General features: G+C 42.8%; 1 protein-coding gene across 2 annotated transcripts; it reads left to right on the top strand.

Annotated features, from left to right (window-relative positions):
• Positions 1–549: 549 nt before the first annotated feature.
• On the top strand, positions 550–18,216 carry LOC146618665 (tumor necrosis factor receptor superfamily member 19-like). Of its 2 annotated transcripts, none has more exons than XM_085370878.1 (10): positions 550–720; positions 1,513–1,604; positions 2,113–2,226; positions 6,703–6,881; positions 6,978–7,063; positions 13,519–13,683; positions 15,850–15,975; positions 16,089–16,191; positions 16,836–17,035; positions 17,456–18,216. In XM_085370878.1, the coding sequence occupies exons 2-10, from the start codon at positions 1,539–1,541 to the stop codon at positions 17,458–17,460; spliced, it is 1,044 nt and encodes a 347-aa protein (XP_085227004.1). In that variant the 5' UTR covers positions 550–720; positions 1,513–1,538; the 3' UTR covers positions 17,461–18,216. The 2 variants fall into 2 exon arrangements, with proteins under 2 accessions (XP_085227004.1, XP_085227003.1); XM_085370877.1 differs by having other exon boundaries at positions 15,847–15,975.
• The last annotated feature ends 843 nt before the right edge of the window (positions 18,217–19,059 follow it).

Below are 19,059 nucleotides of genomic sequence, written 5' to 3'. Positions count from 1 at the left end.
GGATTCAAGAGTCGATATTTACACTGAATTACTGCAGTAGTCGCTGTATATCCCCTGAACTCTGCTCTTCCTATTAGATGGATTAAGCACAGGCTCAGCCAATGGTGAAGCAGCACGCTGACATCATAAAATCTGCAGCAGAGATGAGGGCTTAGCAAATAAATAAATGTGGCCAAGTTAGAAGGAGAAAAGCAGGCAGGCTAAACAACTCTGCTGTGTTAACTTTTCCTTTAAACTAGTTTAACGTGTGAGGTCAGAGGGGGCCGTGGGACCACACGGGCCAGCACATAAGGGCAAAGCAAAGGCATCAAATAAAGCACGCACAGACAGAGGGTTTGTAAAACATCTCGATAGAAACCAGCTGAATGGAAACGGTACTACTGATCAGCCTGTGGAGCAGTGTAGGTGTGTGCGTGTGTGTGCGTGAGAGAGAGAGACCGGGTCTTTGATGTAGACAGGCTGATCACAGATCAGATACACGCGCTTCGTATCCAGAAAGCCAACCCCTCTCCCTCCCTCCCTTCCTCTCTCTGCCTTTGATCTCGGTCTGCCCTCGATCCGCAGCGGCTCGGAGTCGAGCCGTGCCGGGCTGGAGGAGCAGCAGCAGCAGCACTGGCATGGTGAGCGGACCGGTGCGGGAAACAGCCCACCACACCTCTCACCGGTCAGCTTTGGACTTCTAAGCGACACTCTGTAATCAGCAGGCCCCGTTTGTAGCAGGTAAGAAGAGCTTTGATGTCGCTTTTAGACGCTCGTAGATAAACGACAGACCGAGCGTTGATTGTATCCACAGGACGGGACAAACCTCGCTTTAAAGGCACGAGACGACTGAAACTCTCAGTCTGTGCACGCGTATTTGGAGAACTTATTCTCCAGTATCCAGTCCATGGTTGCAAAATGTAGTTTTCATTATTTATTTATTTATTTATTTACACACTTTGAAAAGGAAGAAGAAGAATGACACGTCCCTTTTGCAAAGCTGTGGATGCTGTCTTAACAGTTTTCCACATAAAGGAATTTTAATCTTTACTCACACACTGTCTGTATAGTTTTATAGGCTACTTATTTACAATGAGCTTGAGCTATATTGGTGTTTATAGTCTGAATATTCAAACGCACAACTTCCATCTTTTTATGTGATATTAAACGGGTTTCCTCCCTCCCTCCCTTCGTGCTGGCATATCTGGTTTCTTTGTGAACTAATTTTCACTTAAATACCCAATAAAAGTGTTTTGTGTTTTTGGTGGGTAAGGTTTGTCCGCCCAGCAAATTTGCATTTAACAAACCTTCAGCAAATCAGTGCTGTTTAAAAGTTTAACCCTGAGCTTGCTTGTATTGGGTGGAGAAGAATCAAATCACATCATTGTGTTTAGTCTCAGATGATTTTACCCAACCAGCCTTTCTTCCTGATAGACTCTGCACTTTTTTCTTTTCTTTTTGTTAGGGTCTATAACTCTATAATAACATACTTGTGCACACTCACTTGTCTGATTGCTGTTTTTGTTCTTTCAGCTTCAAGCTCTGAGTGGCCCATCAAAATGGTTAGGATGCTTCAGAACACCTTCTCACTTGTGCTAACGTTGCATGTCCTGTATTCATCTCTGGTAAGTTTTTTTTTAAAATGTTTGCACAAACTTAAAATGGATAATTTTGCTTTGCATGTCTTGTCTGTTGCAATGTGTGCAAGGGAAGCTGGATGACACGTGAGCCAAATGCTTTCAGCTATTTAAATAGTTTGTATATATTCTGCAAAAGTGAAAAACGGCAGATACACTGCATATGCGTTAAATAGGCGACTGCTCAACCTGTGGGATCAGTAAAATCTTTGCTGAAGAGATTGTCAACCGCTGTCTCTGGGCTTAGCATTCACTGCATTGTTGCTTTTGACTTAGATTCTGCTGCTGAAGCTTTACAGTTTTCCCACAGGGCTCATTCAGGTTCAATCTTATCTCTTCCCTGTAGGATCGAGACTTATTTTCAAACAGGAGTCCCAGGGTTTGAAGGGAAGGGAGGGCGGCCTCCATAAATGATTATGGAATCAGACTGCTTTATCTGTTCTGGATGAAATGCAGGAATCTTCTAACTTTCTCCAAATGATTGTCTCTCATTCAGATTCACGCGAGAGCCGAAGAGCAGACCAGAGAGTGCCGAGAGCAGGAGTACAAGGACCGCTTTGGAAACTGCAAACCCTGCAAGCAGTGTGATGCAGGACAGGAGCTTTCAAAGGTTGGATTTCTTCTAAACTTTTTTGATTTGTCCACAAGAGCGTTTTCCCAAAAAGCAGTGTGTGCCTCGGTTTATTTAAGAAATGGAGAGTGTTGTAATCCATAACAGGTCAGCCGAGTCAGTTTCCCAGAGCTGAACAAAGTTGGCGGGATTTGTGGGGGAAAACTGTTGGTTTATGAAAAGAATGGACATCACTGTTTAGAAAAGTGTATCTTTCCCAGGGAACAGACATTATTTATTACTTCCTGTCTTTCATGCACAAAAACAGCCAAGCTGTTATTAGCTTTTGTAGAACACCGACCCTTCATTAATCAGTCACACCCATACTTTTGACCTTCTGCAGCTGAATGGCTTCCATTGTTTTTCCCCCCATTGCGTCTCGTCCAAACTTATTGTCTTTACTGTTTGAAGGCAGCCATGCCTAAGCTTGCTGCTCTTTCGACTGGGAATACAGTTTTTTCCACCACCTTAGCCACAGGGTTTTTTTTGTGTGTGTGTTTGTGTGTGTGCGCTCGCTTTGTACAAACAGGCCTATTTAGTGTCAGTTAAGGCTGGTAAGCAGAGGCTTTCCTCTCTGGCAGCAGCTATGTGCCTACCTACTTCTGCAAGTGTAGGCAGTGATGTAAAAGTGAGTAACTGAATTAATGAGTTTGATTTAATAATGATAGTGGAACACATTAAACCTTGCATATCCCCTTCCCTGCACGCTGGTACGACACAGTAAAAAAACTGAGATAATTAAACCAAAGTTTCTCATTTCTTTGAACACCAAGTCCCCACCTACCTGCTGTTAAAACCCACTGTTTGCATGCAGCGGCCAATCAGAAGGAAGGTGAGGGAAAGGCAAGCTAAAACGGCTTATTTCATACAACGGGAATACTGAAGGGCCACATGACTGATTGTTTTGAGTTATTTTGAATTATGAATCATTCAAAGCTACTCTAGTAGACTCCAAAAAAATTGGTCCTGTTTGAAGGGTAATTTCTCTAACACTTTTGTCTTTGTGCTGTTTGATTGATTGATTGATTAATTGACTGATTGATTGATTGATTGATTGATTGATTAAAAAGCAGCACAATTATTATAAAAGCATGTATATTTGACAGCGAACTGTCAAAAGCAAAAATTAAAACTTCCAGACTGCAGGATTTGCTGCAGTAAAAAAAACATTAAAAGCTCTTAAAGTGAAGAATATACTGCACCTAAAACAACTGCTAAACTGACTTTACACTTCAAAACATCTTTTAGCACGGACAAAAAACTCTGTATCACCCCCCCCCCCCCCCCCGACATCTGTTGCACACATGCATTTAAGTCTGGATCGCCTTTAATCTCAGTGCACACAGACATGCACTCTGTGGTTGCTGATACGCTTCAGTAGTCCTCGTGTTCCCCTGCAGCGTCGACGGGCATGAATGCCGCTAGCCACCCTGGGGTCCTGGTTAATAATTGGCTGCCTCATTCTTTCTCTGAAGGTAGCGGGATGCTGGCTCAAAATGGAAACCTGGGCCTTGCTCTAGGAGAAAGTTTCCCAGAAAAACAACTTTGTGATCTGAGCTCAGACAATCTGTCTGTATTCTCAAAGGCTAGCCTGACTGTCGAGAGGGAAGCAAAAAACTTTTGGAGTCCCTCTGTGCAGCTGCCATAGAGATCTCAGAGGAATGTGGCCCAGTTTGCTCTGGAAGTTTGCCTCTGGAAGCCGCTCTGAGGCTGGCTGACAAACATCAATTAGCTCCTCCACGCTAACTGTTGCTAAAAGAACCACCCATACAGAGGGAGCATCAATTAAAACCAGTTCTCCCTGACGTACTTCACTTCAGGTTTCATTATAGGAGGTTACTTAGTTAAGCTGTGTTGCATCAAGCATGAAGGTGAAGGCGTAAATCGCCTTCCAATGCATGCTGGAAGATTGCCGGGGGCATTAAAAAAGCGAGGCAGGAACACAACTTTGGCATGTCAGCATCTTGTAGAATGTAAGGGAGAGTGTAGCATTTCCTCTGGCCACACTTCTGGGACAAAGGACTTCTGGGTGGCACTGGCTAAAGAGAGGGAGCAACAGTCACAGTGATCGTTGTGTTTAAACAAGCCAGGCTGTAGTAGAGTTTAAACAGAAATAAAGAGAGCGCGTTATGTCCCACACAAAACACCTCTTTCAAGTAGCACGCCGTTGTTTTTCGTTGTGTTTCATCCCCCGGATCAGATGACTGGCAGAGCCTCCCCGCCCCCCTTGTGATTCCCTCTTAATCTCAGAAATATCTGTGCGTCTGAACTTGCTTCAGGTCCCAGCCAGCACACCCCCAGCACCACCGCCTTCTCTCCCCACACTACAGTGCTGTGTTGTGCTTGGCAGTCTCGCCCAAAGTAGATCAGGAGATAGGGCAGGGAAGCTGGATGTTAAGCATCAGTTTTTCTACGTGTTTTCAGGTGAAAAGCGCACGAGAGAACTTCATGCAAAACTATGGGAGCAGCCACGCTTTGAGGTTTATTTGCTTTAGTTGGGGTTTTTTCCCGTCTTTTTGCACACTACAGTTCAAATAGTTTTCTCCACAGATGATCGCCTTGATGCCCTCAAAAATGTTTTAACAGACTGTTTGTTACATTGCCCTTTTTGGGTATATAATGACTCCCGTCATCACAGATTTCCGCAGCAGAGTGCAGGCTTTCCTTTAGCTGCTGAACACGTCTCAGTTGGGTCTTTGTTGAGCTTTGTTAGCGAGGATAAAAGAAGAAAGGGACGGCTCCTTGATCAGAGGGGCAGGAACTGGCTCCATTTTCCTTTTGTTTCAGTGCTCTGACCTGCTTGTGTCTTTCGTAGCATCAGCCTTTCCTGCCATGCGGTGCCCCATGGACAGAGCTCGTGCCAGTGCCGGGCTGAGCGAGGACGAATCATCCCGGGGCCCCCTCCTTCATGAAGAAGTGGGTCACAGAACCACTGCGCGAGCGGGCTTGGCCGTGCGTTCTTAAAGATCAGATTCAAGAGTCTCTCTCTCTCGTGGTGTGCAATTGTGGGCAGCCAAATCTTTATCCTGACTTTCCCCCCTCTTTATCACTCATCGGTCACCCACATCCACTCCCCTCCCTGGGTTCTTCTGGTCTGCACGACTAGAGGGGTAAGGCCTTATATGGCGAGTTCACAGCAACAGCTGCAGAAGTCCAGCCTTATGGGTCCACCTCGGGCCAGGCCTTGCCCAGGGGTTCAGTGTCAGGCTCACATGTGTTTGGCTGGAAGCACTAAATTCCTCATCATCTTCTGTCCTGACTCTGTGGTGCCGTCACAAGATCACATCTTAGACTCCAGCCTCCATTTTTATTTCTTGCCAGCACGCTTCGCCAATCCTCCCTCCCGCCAATCATATCTAAACCTTCATCCCACATTCCAACAGGAACGCACGCCCGGCCGGTGAAACGGGACACGGGTGAAGAGAGAAGAGAAGGGAGAAGCCCTGTTTGAAGCTGACCTTCACTTTAATGATATACGAGCACCCCACCCCACCGCTCCCTGTGTGTCTTCCTGGATTTAGATTTCAGTGTGGTAATGCTGGATAACAGGAGGGCAGCTGCTGTGGAGCTGATAATGAATGATCGATGTATGATGTCATTCCCTCGGGGTAACATCAGCTGTCATGGAAATGTCAGTTTGTCACTGAGGTCTCGCAGAGTCATTTTTAGAGATGTGACACAAAGAGAGGGAGAAAGACGGACAGAGGAAAGAACTGAAACAGTTTTGGCTTCTCCTTAGGAAAACTTTATAATGTTGCTTTAAAATGTTGAAGACTTTTGTGTTTCTACTTTGCCAGCTGATATAAAGACTGGGAAAGTCTTAAAAAACTCACACAAGCAAAAAAAAAAATACACATTCAATTCCACACAACCAATAAAATAATAAAATCATATCTTTTAATTTACATTATCCTTATTTTTGCTTCGTTCAGGTGATAATGAAGGGCTTTTTTAGGCATTAGATCATTCACACAGTTGAAGGAAGCTGTGCTTTTTATGTGCACTTTGAATTGCTGAACACAAAAAGAGTATTCATCTTGTTTTCTCCATATACCTCTCCATAATCCTTGCCCCCTTCCTGAAGCGTTTCCTTTGCTTTGCTGGCCTCTCAATCAACGGGACACTCAGTGAGTCTGCTTGGAGTGGGAGTCCCACACAAACGCAGCAATAAACCTGCAATAATACAACAGTGGGTGTCCCCTCCAGCCTTTATTATTCAAATGCATGGCCTTTCTGGGTCTTGCAGCGGAAGGCTACTCATTCATACTGACAGAGTCAGGGAGCTTATTGCCAGTGTAAGATGGACTCTCAAAAGAGGCAGGCCACTGTTCTCGTCTGATCCCGCGAGCCAAGATCGTTCTTTAATTCCAGACCCCCGGTAGTCCGCATTCAAGCCCTCTTTTCACCAGCTGCACATCACCCCAAACCAACAACCCCACCTCTTAGCCGGTGTATTTCTCCCATTAATCCTTCCAGGAATGTGGCTTTGGTTATGGAGAGGATGCCCGGTGTGTGCCCTGTCGGAGCAGTCGCTTCAAAGAGGACCGGAGCCTGCAGAAGTGCAAACCCTGCCTGGACTGTGGACTCATCAACCGCTTCCAGAAGGGCAACTGCTCCACCACGAGCAACGCCGTGTGTGGCGACTGCCTGCCAGGGTGAGAGGACGCATCTTGCTGGTCAGTTTTACGAAAACCTACACGTTAATGGCATCTGTTTCGGTTAACAAACATTTGATTTTGTGTCTTGCACAGATATTACAGGAAGACAAAACTAAGCGGTTTCCAGGACATGGAGTGCATACCTTGTGGAGACCCTCCACCTCCTTATGAGCCCAACTGTAAGCACCTTTGCTTTCTCTGACCTCCTCTAACAGTTGGACTAACACGAGTGGGAGATTTTGTCCACTGTTCTCATGAACACACCCCATTCATTCCTAACTCACAATAGACGATGTTTTAACATGAAACAACAGGGATACAATAGTCCAAAAGCAAACATCATCCTCCATGACAAACTTTTGAACTCCTTGCCAAACTGCTGCTGGAACCAAAAAAAAAGGTGCCGGGCACGCACATGCCAGCACACGGTAGTGGAGTAACCAGCACCGCAGCCATATTTCATTCACCAGCCCTCGCTGAGCCGGCCAGCTACGCTATATGTGCAAATAAATGCTTGGATTTACAAGCTGAGCAGTTGAAAAGCTGAGTAGCATAATAGTGGATTTGCCAACAGTGGATTATATTAGTTCAGAGCATGTCACTCATTTAAAAAAAATCTGTTTGGATTAAATGCGCAAAATTCCTTAAACAAAAACCCAACGGCGTTCCTAATAACGACCCTAATTTTCTTTCTCTTTGTCCCAGCACCAAAGTAAACATGTCTGCAGGAGTGTGCCGCTTCGAGCATCATCAATTAATTCCCATTATGCAAAAAAACCCCAAAAAACAAGGAGGTGTGCTCCGATGCATTCACAAAGCATTGTGGGCTTGCATTCATGTAGGCTGCAGATCCAATTAACTTCTTTCTTCTGGCCTTTGTAAGTAGTTAAGTGCAACCTTATGATTTCACGTTTCCACATAAACCCAACAGGCGAGTGAACTTATACCTTTTGGTAATTGAGTGTGACTTCCTGATGGCGGAGGATACGGCAGCTGTTTCCAACAAGGCTTTTTTTTTTTGGCAACAAGAACATCGGGGCTGTTCAAGCCAGAGTTAACACCCCTGTGTCAAATAAACGAGGACAGCTCTGGGAAAACTCTTAAAAAGGGAAAAAAAAACAGAAAAACTTTTTTAAACTTTGCGCACGAGCCCCAGGTGTAAAGAAGAGTCGCTTCATCGGATCGTCTGCTCCCGGTTGGGTTTTTCATCTTTGTATCTCTGTCGGTGTAGCGCGTGTAATGAGCGCTGGCCTTGGGGCAGCCCCCCTCCCCGTCTGCACGTTCGTCCATCTGCGCAGCTCCCCGTTTTGATAATAGTGCAGCCCCCGTGAAACAAAATGGCCATTGTGTCTGAGAACATAGCTGGTAGTTAGCTCCTACAGAGACTCTCAGTGGAACATTTCCAAATGTTTGAAAATCTCGCCCCCCTTCCCTCCCTCCACCTCTGCCTCCAGTGTTATCTTGAGCAGGGTGGTGAAAACTTAAAGGGCAGATCATTCTAATAGGCCACACTGGGCCCGGGGGCTGGTGGTGGTGGTGGGGGTAAAGGTGCAGCTGTGCAGGGGAGGTATGCTGCCGTCTGTGGTGGACTGTAAATCTCAAACCACTCCTTTCTTCTCCTCCCTTTTTCTTTTATGCCCCCCCACCCCCACCTCCCCCAGTGGCTTCTTGGAGCTGAGTTAAAAATGAGGTTGTGTTTTATGGATTCCCTTCAGCCTCTTTAATGCGTTTCATCTGCTGAAGTTCTTCACTGTCACGGTAGATCTCAGAGACTAACACACGGGCGTGCAGACAGATACGTGTGCACGCGCGCACACATACACACACTTGTTGAAGGAATGCTACCTGCTCTTTGTGCCTTGTCCCGGTATCACATTTATTACAGTGTCAGAAAGGATTTAGAGCGAGTCAGACGGGAATTTGATCCTTATTTTTGTTCAGAGAACAGAGAAACAGTACCGTCAGCTATAAACCACAGTTATATTATTAGGTATATTTGAGGCAGGTTGGAAAAACTGTGCTAATATTACTACTTCCTGATAGTGCTACTACACACACTCACTTGCCACTTCAATAGGTACAGCTTGCTAATAACAGGCTGGTCCCTCTTTTGCCTTCAGAACAGCCGTAAGCCTTTGTGGCACAGATTCAACAAGGTGCAGGAAACAGATTTTGGTCCAATCTCCCACTGGAAACATCACAAAGGTGCTGTATTAGATTGAGATCTGGTGACTGTGGAGGACATCTGAGTACAGTGACGTGAACATGGTCAGCAAGAATACTTTAGTAGGCTGTGGTGTTTAAGCAATGCTCAGCTAGTGCTTAAGTATGTCAAGGAAATATCCCTGAACAATTACACCACCAGCAGCCTGATCTGTCGATTCAAGGGAGAGTGGATGGATGCTTTCATGTTGTTTACTCCAGATTCTGACCCTACCATCTGAATGTTGCAGCAGAAATTGGGAAAATGCCACCCTGTCTGATGAGTCTCATTGCATGTAGCCTCAGTTTTCTGTTCTAAGCTGACAGGAGTGACATCCATTGTGATGGCAGTCCTATTTAGAAATTCATAATGCTAGAGAAAAAAAACAGAGCTTATAGATATATGTCATTAGCATATTTCTCTACCTTAAATTTTATACCACATAACATGTTTAGACTCTGATAGAGCTCCATTGTAAAAGCATTCAGGCGTTTTGACAGCTCCCAATTAAATACTCCAAAACTTTTGTTCAGCTCTACTAAAGAAGCTCTTAAAATAGTGTTCATAGACGGTCAAAGAGCCTTCAGAGGTGTAAAGAAGTGCTTCTTTTATTTGGACTTTGTGGCATTCCATAAAGTCAGCAGGCTATGAAAGGCTGTGGTTTATTGGTCTGGTTTGTATGCAGATAATATCAGCAGGTGAGCTCTCTTCAATGGACCAGTGTTGGTCTGTGTTTGCTGCAGCTGCTGCGTCTCCGATAACAGGCTGGCTTGTGATGCTCGCTTCGGATGAGCTGAATTTGACCATGACAATGAAGGCAGAGTTTAAACATAACGGTCAGACGTCAGATACAGTACAGAGAGATTATTGGCATAACTCTCACAAAACACAAACATGCTGATATTTCAGCTTGTCAGTGTCAGTGTGGGGTGAGGAATATATATTTTACCAATGGCATACAGTACTGTGCAAAAGTCTTGAGCTACCCCTCATTTCTTTATATTTTCATAGGAAATTTGGGGAAGAAGGTGTTTGCAGTGTGTTTAGGATCATTGCCATATTGAAAAAGTGAAGCTGTTGTCAATCAGTTTTTTTCTAATTGGTACTGCATGGTAGATTAAAATCTGAGGGCTGAAATGTAGTCCCAAACCATTTCTTGACGGCCAATGCGGCCATTTCTGATAAAGCTTCAGTGAACAGTAGATGATCAACTGAAGTGACAGATGTATCACTCAGGTCCTGCGTGAGGCCTTTTTTTTTTTTTGTATTTCTTAAGGTTACGGCTTTTTGATCTGCTGTAGATTTCCGTTTGTCCCTCAATCTGTGCTGTCATTCGCATTTTTCACAGATTCAGCTAAAGATACTGGAACAAATTGTGTTTTTGCCACAGGTCAGCAGTAACAAGTAATGTTCTTTGCCAAGTTGTTTGTTATGTATGGGCACAAGGCTGGTTCATGCCTTGAATTAGGTGCTTGAATGATTGACAGGTCAGCATTAGGTGGCTTAACAAACAGAAACAAAACAATCCTCTGAAAATGGTCAGGTAGAAGGAGTGGACTGAACATGAGTAAACGTAACTGAAAAAGCAGCCAATGTCCAAAGAAAAACTTCAGAAAGCCTGAAGGACTATTGTTTGACATCACATCAAAGTCTGGCTCCTTATTTGCATATTAAAACCACTATTTTAGAAAACTGGCCAGATATAAACAAATGGTCTTACTGTAAGTAATCAGCTGGGTGCTTTAATGGCAATAATGATTAGATTATGAAAAAAAAATACTAATAGGCACTTTGAAGCTGTACATCTATTTACACTTTTTTTCCAGGTAAAAAACTATTTCCTACCAAATACCCTTTCAATGAAAACCTTTGAATCCATCAGGTAACATGAACTTTGAATCCAGCTGTAACCACTGTTCAAATGTCTATTTTGTAAAAGTCTGCAAATGAGAAATTACATTAATAGTGCCTCAGTTGCATATTTAAACAAACAAAAATCACTAAACATAGAATATAATGTAAATAGTCAAGTGTGTAAATTTTTATTGGGATGTGTTATCCCATTTGTCTCCGCTGTCATTTAGTGTTTATTGATGCCGGAGCAGGATTGAATGCTTCACTTCACACAAAGTCTTTAGGCACAAAATCCCCTAAATAAAGTGCATTTTAGATTTTTTAATAACAAGCAATAAGTCATGTTTCTGACATTATGCTCTTTTCTGTGCTTATCTCAAACGTATCCTTTACTCTGCCCCCTCGGTCAAACTGAGTATTGTAACTCCGCTTGGCGTTACAATACTTATTATTTTAGTTGGTCTCTTTTTCTCCCCCCCTTTTTTTTAAAGGAATGTTAAAATACCCCTATCCCCTATCTGTCTGCATTAAAGAAAAAAAAAAACCTCCACAAAGTTAAATGTTTACATTGCATAACAAAGAGCTCTTGGAAGTGAAAAGGCTCAAACCAGCTGTCTGTATGATTAATATACTGAAAGCAAACAGCAAAGTTTTCTCAAACAAATGTCATTCATTATATTTGCCATACTTTTCAGTATGCTTTGTGGACAGTAATGCTAAGCTAGTTGCACGTGTTCTCAGAGATAAGTTTATTCCAATCACACTGCTTTTGTTTTTTTGTTCACCTCTTCTTAAAGCTGCAGACTAATGTGGAGACGTGCAGCTTACATGCTACACATGTTACCCAGTCTCCTGATATCTCATCACCCAGGATGTCTGTGCCACACTGTTTCTGTGTATTGCTGTGATTAAAATCTGGAGAGGATTGAGAACGTGCTGCTGCAGACGTGCTTAGTTTTATAACCCTGCTAAATTTACATGGGTTAAGAAAAAATGTTGCCTAACCTTAAAAAAACAAAACAAAACAGCGTTTAGAAAGAAAAGGTGCAGCAAACTTGTTTTTATTATGTGTTGCAAATCAGGTTTAAAAACTACTGCCTTTAAAAATCTGCCAAATCAAATATCCTCGGCAACCTTGTGTGATTAACATTTGGGATAAATAACACACATAAGAGTTCAACATTTAAAACCAAATTTTAAGTTTGTTTTGCAATTTTTGGTTGTTTGTTTGTTTCTCTATCAAAGTATAAATCCTAAAGCCAACATATTTTTATCTGCTAATAAGGCTAAAGATTCAAATAATTTCAGAAAGTTGCAAAAAAAGCTTCAGACTCATCTTCACGCTTGGTTTTTGACAGTTTTTTCTACTCTTTGCTCTGTATGATGTCAGAGTGTTGATATGCCTAATTTGGTCATTTCTGGCACAGCAGCCCCACCCACCTCCCTGTTCAAATTATTGTTTATTTGCGGCAGCCAATCAGGAGGAACGTGGCTCACAGAGAGAAAAAATGGAGCTCAAATGGCTTGTTTCACATGTAAGATCTAATATCCCTGTGTTGGTGTTGTTCCTACATCATCAGAATAATGTTGGTCAAGGATCAACATTGTCTGGTCATTCACTTAGCATTAGCCAGAAAGTTAGCAATGACTTTACTTTCCTGCTTTGGTGGTCGACTGTGTGTAGCAACTAGTTGAGAAAATACAGGGACACTCAGCAGGTAAGCAGACAGACATTTTTGCTTGGGAGTCGGCAAAAGGGCAAAATAAAAAGCTTCAAAACTGACAGTTACTGTTAAGTGTATGCTAATGCTACAGCTCTGTCTATTGTTTGCTTCCATGTTTGCACAAAGTGGCCAAAAATACCACATAAAGCAGCTTTAAACAGCGTTAGAAAACACATAGAAGTTTTCAGTCTAGCTGCTCTTACCGTAGTTTACATTTGGAGCCTATATTTTATCTATATCTGTGGGGTGTTGAGAAGGATAATTATACATAGCAGGAGCCATTTTTTTTTTCCAAACAGCATTAATCCACATTATACGCTGATGTTCTGCATGTGTGGGAACTTGAGCTGCATTCTTTGTAAGCCTGCCCTATCCGTATGAGTTTTTGTCTTTGTGTTAAAGGTCACGAAGGTGGGTACACACACTGACATCACATTTCCCCTCAGGAAGGAGGACTGTAATGCCACGCTCACACACTCAGTGACACAACATTAAGCTTTCCCTCTGCCACATACACACTCCTATGTGCCCAGTATATCCACCTCTTGATTTAAAAGCTGTTAGGGCAGCCTGAGGGTAGAGGGGGGGAAACGACTGTAAATCATCTTCTGCAGAGTATGAAGCAGAGGCAGATGAAAGAATTTAACATGGAGTCTTTTCTCTTTGAACTCTACTTTTTTCATTAGCATGGAGATTACTGACTTGAGGCAAATAAAAGTTGATAGGCTGAGAACTCTTTTAAGAAAAAGGTATTATCCTCATATTTGTCGTCGTTGTTTTAACCCTTTTTTGTGTCTGATACCTTGCTGGTAAACTGTACTTCACATTTGTCTCCTTTCTATTTCCTCGGCAGGCAGCGGGCGTGTGAATCTGGTGCCGCTGCCCTCGGTAGTGACCAGTCCACGGGACATGGCTCTGGCTGCGGTCATCTGCAGCGCTCTTGCTACAGTGCTGCTGGCCCTGCTCGTTCTGTGTGTCATCTACTGCAAGAGGCAGCTGCTGGAGAAGAAGCCCAGCGGTGAGTCCCGATGCTCTGAAGCCGCATGTGTCACATTTTCTTGTGTCCAAAATAACCATCGGAATAAGAGCTGGAACTTAATGAGCGTGGTTGTGGCAGATGTGTAAAGTAAGATTAAAGTTTTAGTGCAAGAACATTTTCATGCACCTTGACAACACAGCAAGCATTGGACTTTGAACGCCCGCATCAGGTGCTGAACTTTCAGGGCACAGTAAAATTTCTAGTTCGATATGTACTCTAGTCAGGCGTTCCAAAAACAAAGGAAAGCTCATCAGTGTTCCAAAACGTATTTAGTTATACAACATCAAACAGTGTAGATAAGATGGCGATAAGTTATCTCAAACGTGTGCTTTAAGACGTGCCGAGAGGGCAGCTATGTGGAAGCTGGAGTCTGTAGTCCTTACACAACGTAATCAGAGGTTTACACACCCCTTTTGGGCATGAATGTCGTGGTTATTTTTGGCTATTTATGGTTATTTTGCACTGTTCTTTTCCCAGTTGCACAGCATGCAGCCATGTGATTTAAAAAAACAAGACTTGGATGCACAAGTTTGAAATTATTTTGGATTTTTGGTAGTTTCTTTTTGCCAGCATAAAAAGGATTTGCTTGATAGCACTCAGTGGATTGACCAATATTCAGAACAATGGGAAAGTCCAAGGAACTCGGTGAAGATCTAAGATTTAGACAAGTAGGGAAGGTCTCTTTGAGGTATTTCTAAACAACTGCAGGTTTTAAGATCATCAGTTCAAATAACTGTACGAGTAGATCCTCGTGCTCTTCTGAAGTTTGCAGCTGCCCACATGGACAAGTCTTCTAGGGAAAGATTTTATTGTCAGATGAGACAAAGATTGAGCTGTTTGGCCACAATGACGAGAGATATGTTTAGAAGAGTAAAGGTGAGGGTTTCAAACTTAAGAACACTGTATAAACTGTCAAGCATAATAGTGGTAGCTTCAGCTTTACCTCAAATAAACAGCTAAACATTTAAAACTTGGGCACAGTTGGGTGTTTGAACAGGACAATGATTCCAAACGCACATCAGAACTGGTTTTGGGATAAAGCAGGCGAACATTAAGCTGTGAACTATGGTAAAAGCCAGGTCCGTACCAGCAACTCATTTGAATGGATTTAAATTCAAACTTGTGCACCCAATTCCTGGTCTTGAAAGTCGTTAAAGATGTATGCAATCCAACCTGATTGATTGATTGATTGATTGATTGAATCTTTATTTTGAACATGTTGAAAAAGTATAAAAAAAATAAAATTAAATTAAAAGAGACAAATGAACAAAGCAAACAAAAGGAAAACGAGCAACCACAACTCCAAATAACGTCCATGTTCAAAAAGGAGCAGGAAGAAGCATAAGCTTATTTAATCCCACCCCTTTTCCACTATCTAGTATCAATAGACTACAGAAATACCTCCTTGTAATTACAAATACCTCCTTGTAATTACAACCTGGAATTGTAACCTGGAAAAAGAACAAAGAAATATTCTGCATATGAAGGGACTCCATAGCTGTAAATAAGGCAGCTGTATGAACATGCCATTGCTCCTTTTAGCTCTAAGAACAGGGTGCAGTGTTGAGCTTTATCAAACCCTGATGTTGCATATTTGCGGAATTCTTGAGTCCAAAAATGCCTCAATATGTGAAACGTCCCCAGGCAAAGAATTAATGACATCACGTTTCCCTTGCTGTGCTTGCTCCAAACAAAGAGTGCGGTAGAAGTTACCAAGGAGGTACCAGTTGTGTATTGTTTTTTTGGTTTTTCATACTTGTGTGATGTAAAGTGAGTTAATTATTTCATCAGTAGTTTCAGCCAGTAGAAACACGAACCCCGCCCTTCACTCCAGCGAAATGCTAACAGTTGTTTTTTAAAATTATACAAAGGAATTTTAATTGGTCTTATGGACCCGAGGGTTGTAAGGCATTTCCCAACGCATAAGAGAGCATGTAAATTTAGTAGATAAACACTTCGGTTGGAGCTGGAAGGATTTCACCTGACAGAAGTCATAATACGAGCAAAGTTGTACCACACTGGTTTCTATAATTAGTCTTAAAAGTCCCACCTTTTATTTGGTAGTTCTCAATCGAGGTAATAATGCTGTTATAAAAGTTTCACAGTCATTACTTAATCTGTCATCTCTGTGTGTTTCCTCAGCAGCTTCTCTGAGGTCTCAGGACTGTCCCTACCGCGGAGCAGAGCTCTCCTGCCTGGACGCCCGCTGGCTCCATGACTTTCCACAGAGACCTTGCTGCCAGTGTCACCTGAGCCCCGGACACACCTGTGGTAGGCTGCGGTTCACATCAAAGGGATTTTGCACTGAAATCGACAGACAATGACTACAAACGCTGGGTGAATTTCTGTTTGTGTAAAGTTGTGTCCCTGTGTGTGCTGTTCAGGTCCCGTCCATCTAATCCCGTCTCTGTGCTGCGATGAGAGCTGCAGTCTGGGCCGCAGCCAGGGTAACAGTCCTTTCCAGTCCCAGATGAGTCTCAGTGAAGGGTGAGGATAAAAAAATACAACTGATATTTTAAGAGAGTTTTTTGGGGTTGTTTTTTTTTTTTTTTACAGCACAAAGAGTAACTAGCTGAGGTTAAGATGCTGCTGCTGAGTAACTCCATATTACTTGCATTACATTAAAGCTTATGATAACATGCTTGGTTTGGTTAACACCTTTATCCAAACATTTGTCAGCACAGACAGAAATGACTAAGAAACCAGCAGTGTTTGCACTACTTGGCTCTGCTGAGTGGCTAGTAGCTAAATTCAACATTAAAGCTCATGTCCAGCTCTGCATTTTTATTCTTTATTCTCTACCAGACTAAATGTGCATGATTCACAGTTCAAAACAAGATTTTTAGCTACTCTCTCTTTAACCTTTCTACTGATTGGTTGCCCCTTGCAAACAGAATGTCTGATAATCAGGTGGGTGGAGCTTCAGAGTAGGCTAGTCAGCTGCAACATTGGTACCCTTCTGCTTTACCGCCTCAGGCCCAACGTTCTATTTTCAGGTGTTTCAACGAGGCGTTGCAGATACAATTTAAATGACACCTTTGAAGTGCTGACAGCACGCAGAAGCCACAGGGTGTGGCTGCAGACAGATTTGGGATGATATTAACTACAATTTTCTTAATTATGCTTCCCAGAAATGCAAACATGGACGAGGAGCTGGAAGGACATCCCGAGGCCGTCTGTAGGGCTGAGTATTTTGATGAACCTGCAGAAGGACCTGGGGCGGTGGGAGAAGAGGAGGATGAGGGGGAAAGGTGCGGGTTGAGGGACAAATCCCCTGAGAGGAGCTCACGGAGCTGCAGTGAAGCTGTGACAGATGTATCGACTCAGGAAGGTGAGGCAATATTAGCTCAATTCCTCTTTCAGAGAAGAAAACCAGAAACACTGATAGATTTTTTTTTAATTGGTTAAAAAAAATTAAATTCTTCATGTTTTATTGGTGTATTAACTCACTTGCTTGTGCAAAGAAAAAAAATCACATGGCCTCTCCCATGATTTAAAACACAGGCTCGGTATGAAATAAATCCCATAATCCCTGCTGAGAGTTAGAAGCTGTTCATCAACTGCTCTCAAACTCACGGCTTGCCTTTTTATAGCCTTGGACGCGACTCTGTGTCCATGAGGAGCAGCTGGTAAATAAAGTTCTTTGATGTAGACAAGACTGTCCTGTTTTAAGTCAGGTTCTTGGCTGGGCGAGGGTAGATACGTTACTAATCACTGCGTGTCTGCATTCCTCTTCCTGCTCTCTTTCCAGGATGACATAGATTTCTTTGGCTTGTGTTCCACCCTTGAACCACCCTGGACTCGACAACAGCCGTGGCCGGATCCTGTCTCGGATTTCTCACTAGTTCACCCCCATCAAACACAAAAAAAACAAAAAACACCGCAACCACCACTACATACACCCAGACAACCAGTGTGGCCACTCTGCCCACTTCAGAGCCCTCCATCTACCAGAACATGTGCTTACATGCAAACAAAAGCATAGAGACTGTGAATTCGTTGACCCAGAAGGTAAAAATCATATGAAGTTCAAATGTCGACCTATTACTGCGGAGCGCAGTGAATCAAAATGAGCCTCTGCTCTGCATCGAGAATGTCTTGCATCTTCATGTGTAAGAGAACAAGCAAACAAACAAACAAAAAAACTGTACCGCTCATTTAGCAGCTGGTGTTATGAAGCTTTTGTGTGTAAAGTTTGAAGTGTGACGAAAAGTGTCAAAAGTGATTATGTTGCACATTGAAGACAATCTTGATAATATGGAACAAGTTAAGATGAGGAATGTCTAAGTGATAAATGTGTTGTAGATACTGTAAGATAGTAAATAGGTCAATATTTTTGTAACATAGGCATCATGTATGTCCCCCTCCCATGCACCCAGTTATGACGATGGTTGCGTTTGGTCACTTCCATGTGCCATTTTTGTAAATAAACCACTTGAACATGTTTACATACATTCTGTCATCATCTTTATTTTTTGTTAAATGTAAAAATTCTTTAATGAAATTAAAAAGTCAGTCATATGGATGAAGTTCTGAGGTCTTCTTTTTTTTAAATCAATAACTACGAACTCATAGTATGTACTGCGCTGCTTTGAATCAGTCACTCACTCGTGTGATAATAGACTTCTCTGCATTGAATCATTACTTGTTAATCTCTGGTTCCCTTTCATAGCACATCTTTTGTTCTGTCTTCCTCCGCTCACCCCAACCAGTTGCACCAGGTGGCCGCCCCTCCCTGAGCCTGCTTCTGCTAAAGGCTTCTTCCTGTTAAAAGGGAGTTTTTCCTTTCCACTTGCACCAGCGTTTGCTCATAGGGAGTCATATGATTGTTGGGTTTTTCTCTGTTGTATTATTGTAGGGCCTCAAGGTGACTGTTGTTGTAATTTGGGGCAGTATGAATAAAATTGAACTGAACTGAATGTTGCTAAAGAATCAGTACTAATAAGACCAGGCAACATTTTCCAGTTTATTATATAATTTTGGTGATCCCAATGCGAACTGTAGCCTCAGTGTCCTGTTCTTAGCTGATGAGTGTCACCTGCTGTGGTCTCCTGTAGTCCATATGCTTCAAAGTTCCCGTGTTGTTACAACCAAAGTATGCAGATGAGCAGTTACTTGTTGCCTTCCTATCAACTCGGTCTCCTATGACATCATCAAGGCATTTTCATCCAGAGAGCTGCCACTCACTGGATATCTTTCTTGTCAGACGAGTCTCTGTAAACCAGTTCAAAGTCACATAACTCACCTTTATTCCCCATCCTGATGCTCAGTTTGAACTTCAGCAGGATCCAGTCTGAATGGAGTGCTGCCATGAAACTGGCTGATCAGATTTTTTGTGTTAACCAGCAGATTAAC

Source organism: Diplotaxodon limnothrissa, linkage group LG14 (assembly GCF_057381915.1).
Source record: "Diplotaxodon limnothrissa isolate DT_005_m linkage group LG14, D_limnothrissa_male_GT1.1, whole genome shotgun sequence".
NCBI classification, from domain to species: domain Eukaryota; kingdom Metazoa; phylum Chordata; class Actinopteri; order Cichliformes; family Cichlidae; genus Diplotaxodon; species Diplotaxodon limnothrissa.
Note: the sequence above shows the minus strand (reverse complement) of the source record. Positions and strands in the feature narration are given on the sequence as shown.

What these genes read in the sequence shown, in the direction of transcription:
- LOC146618665 (XM_085370877.1), top strand. Translation starts at nt 1,539, where the DNA reads ATGGTTAGGATGCTTCAGAACACCTTCTCACTTGTGCTAACGTTGCAT. An exon ending in ATGTCCTGTATTCATCTCTG is followed by an intron (nt 1,605 to 2,112) that starts GTAAGTTTTTTT and finishes TCTCTCATTCAG; the next exon opens with ATTCACGCGAGAGCCGAAGA. An exon ending in ACCTCCTTATGAGCCCAACT is followed by an intron (nt 7,064 to 13,518) that starts GTAAGCACCTTT and finishes TTTCCTCGGCAG; the next exon opens with GCAGCGGGCGTGTGAATCTG.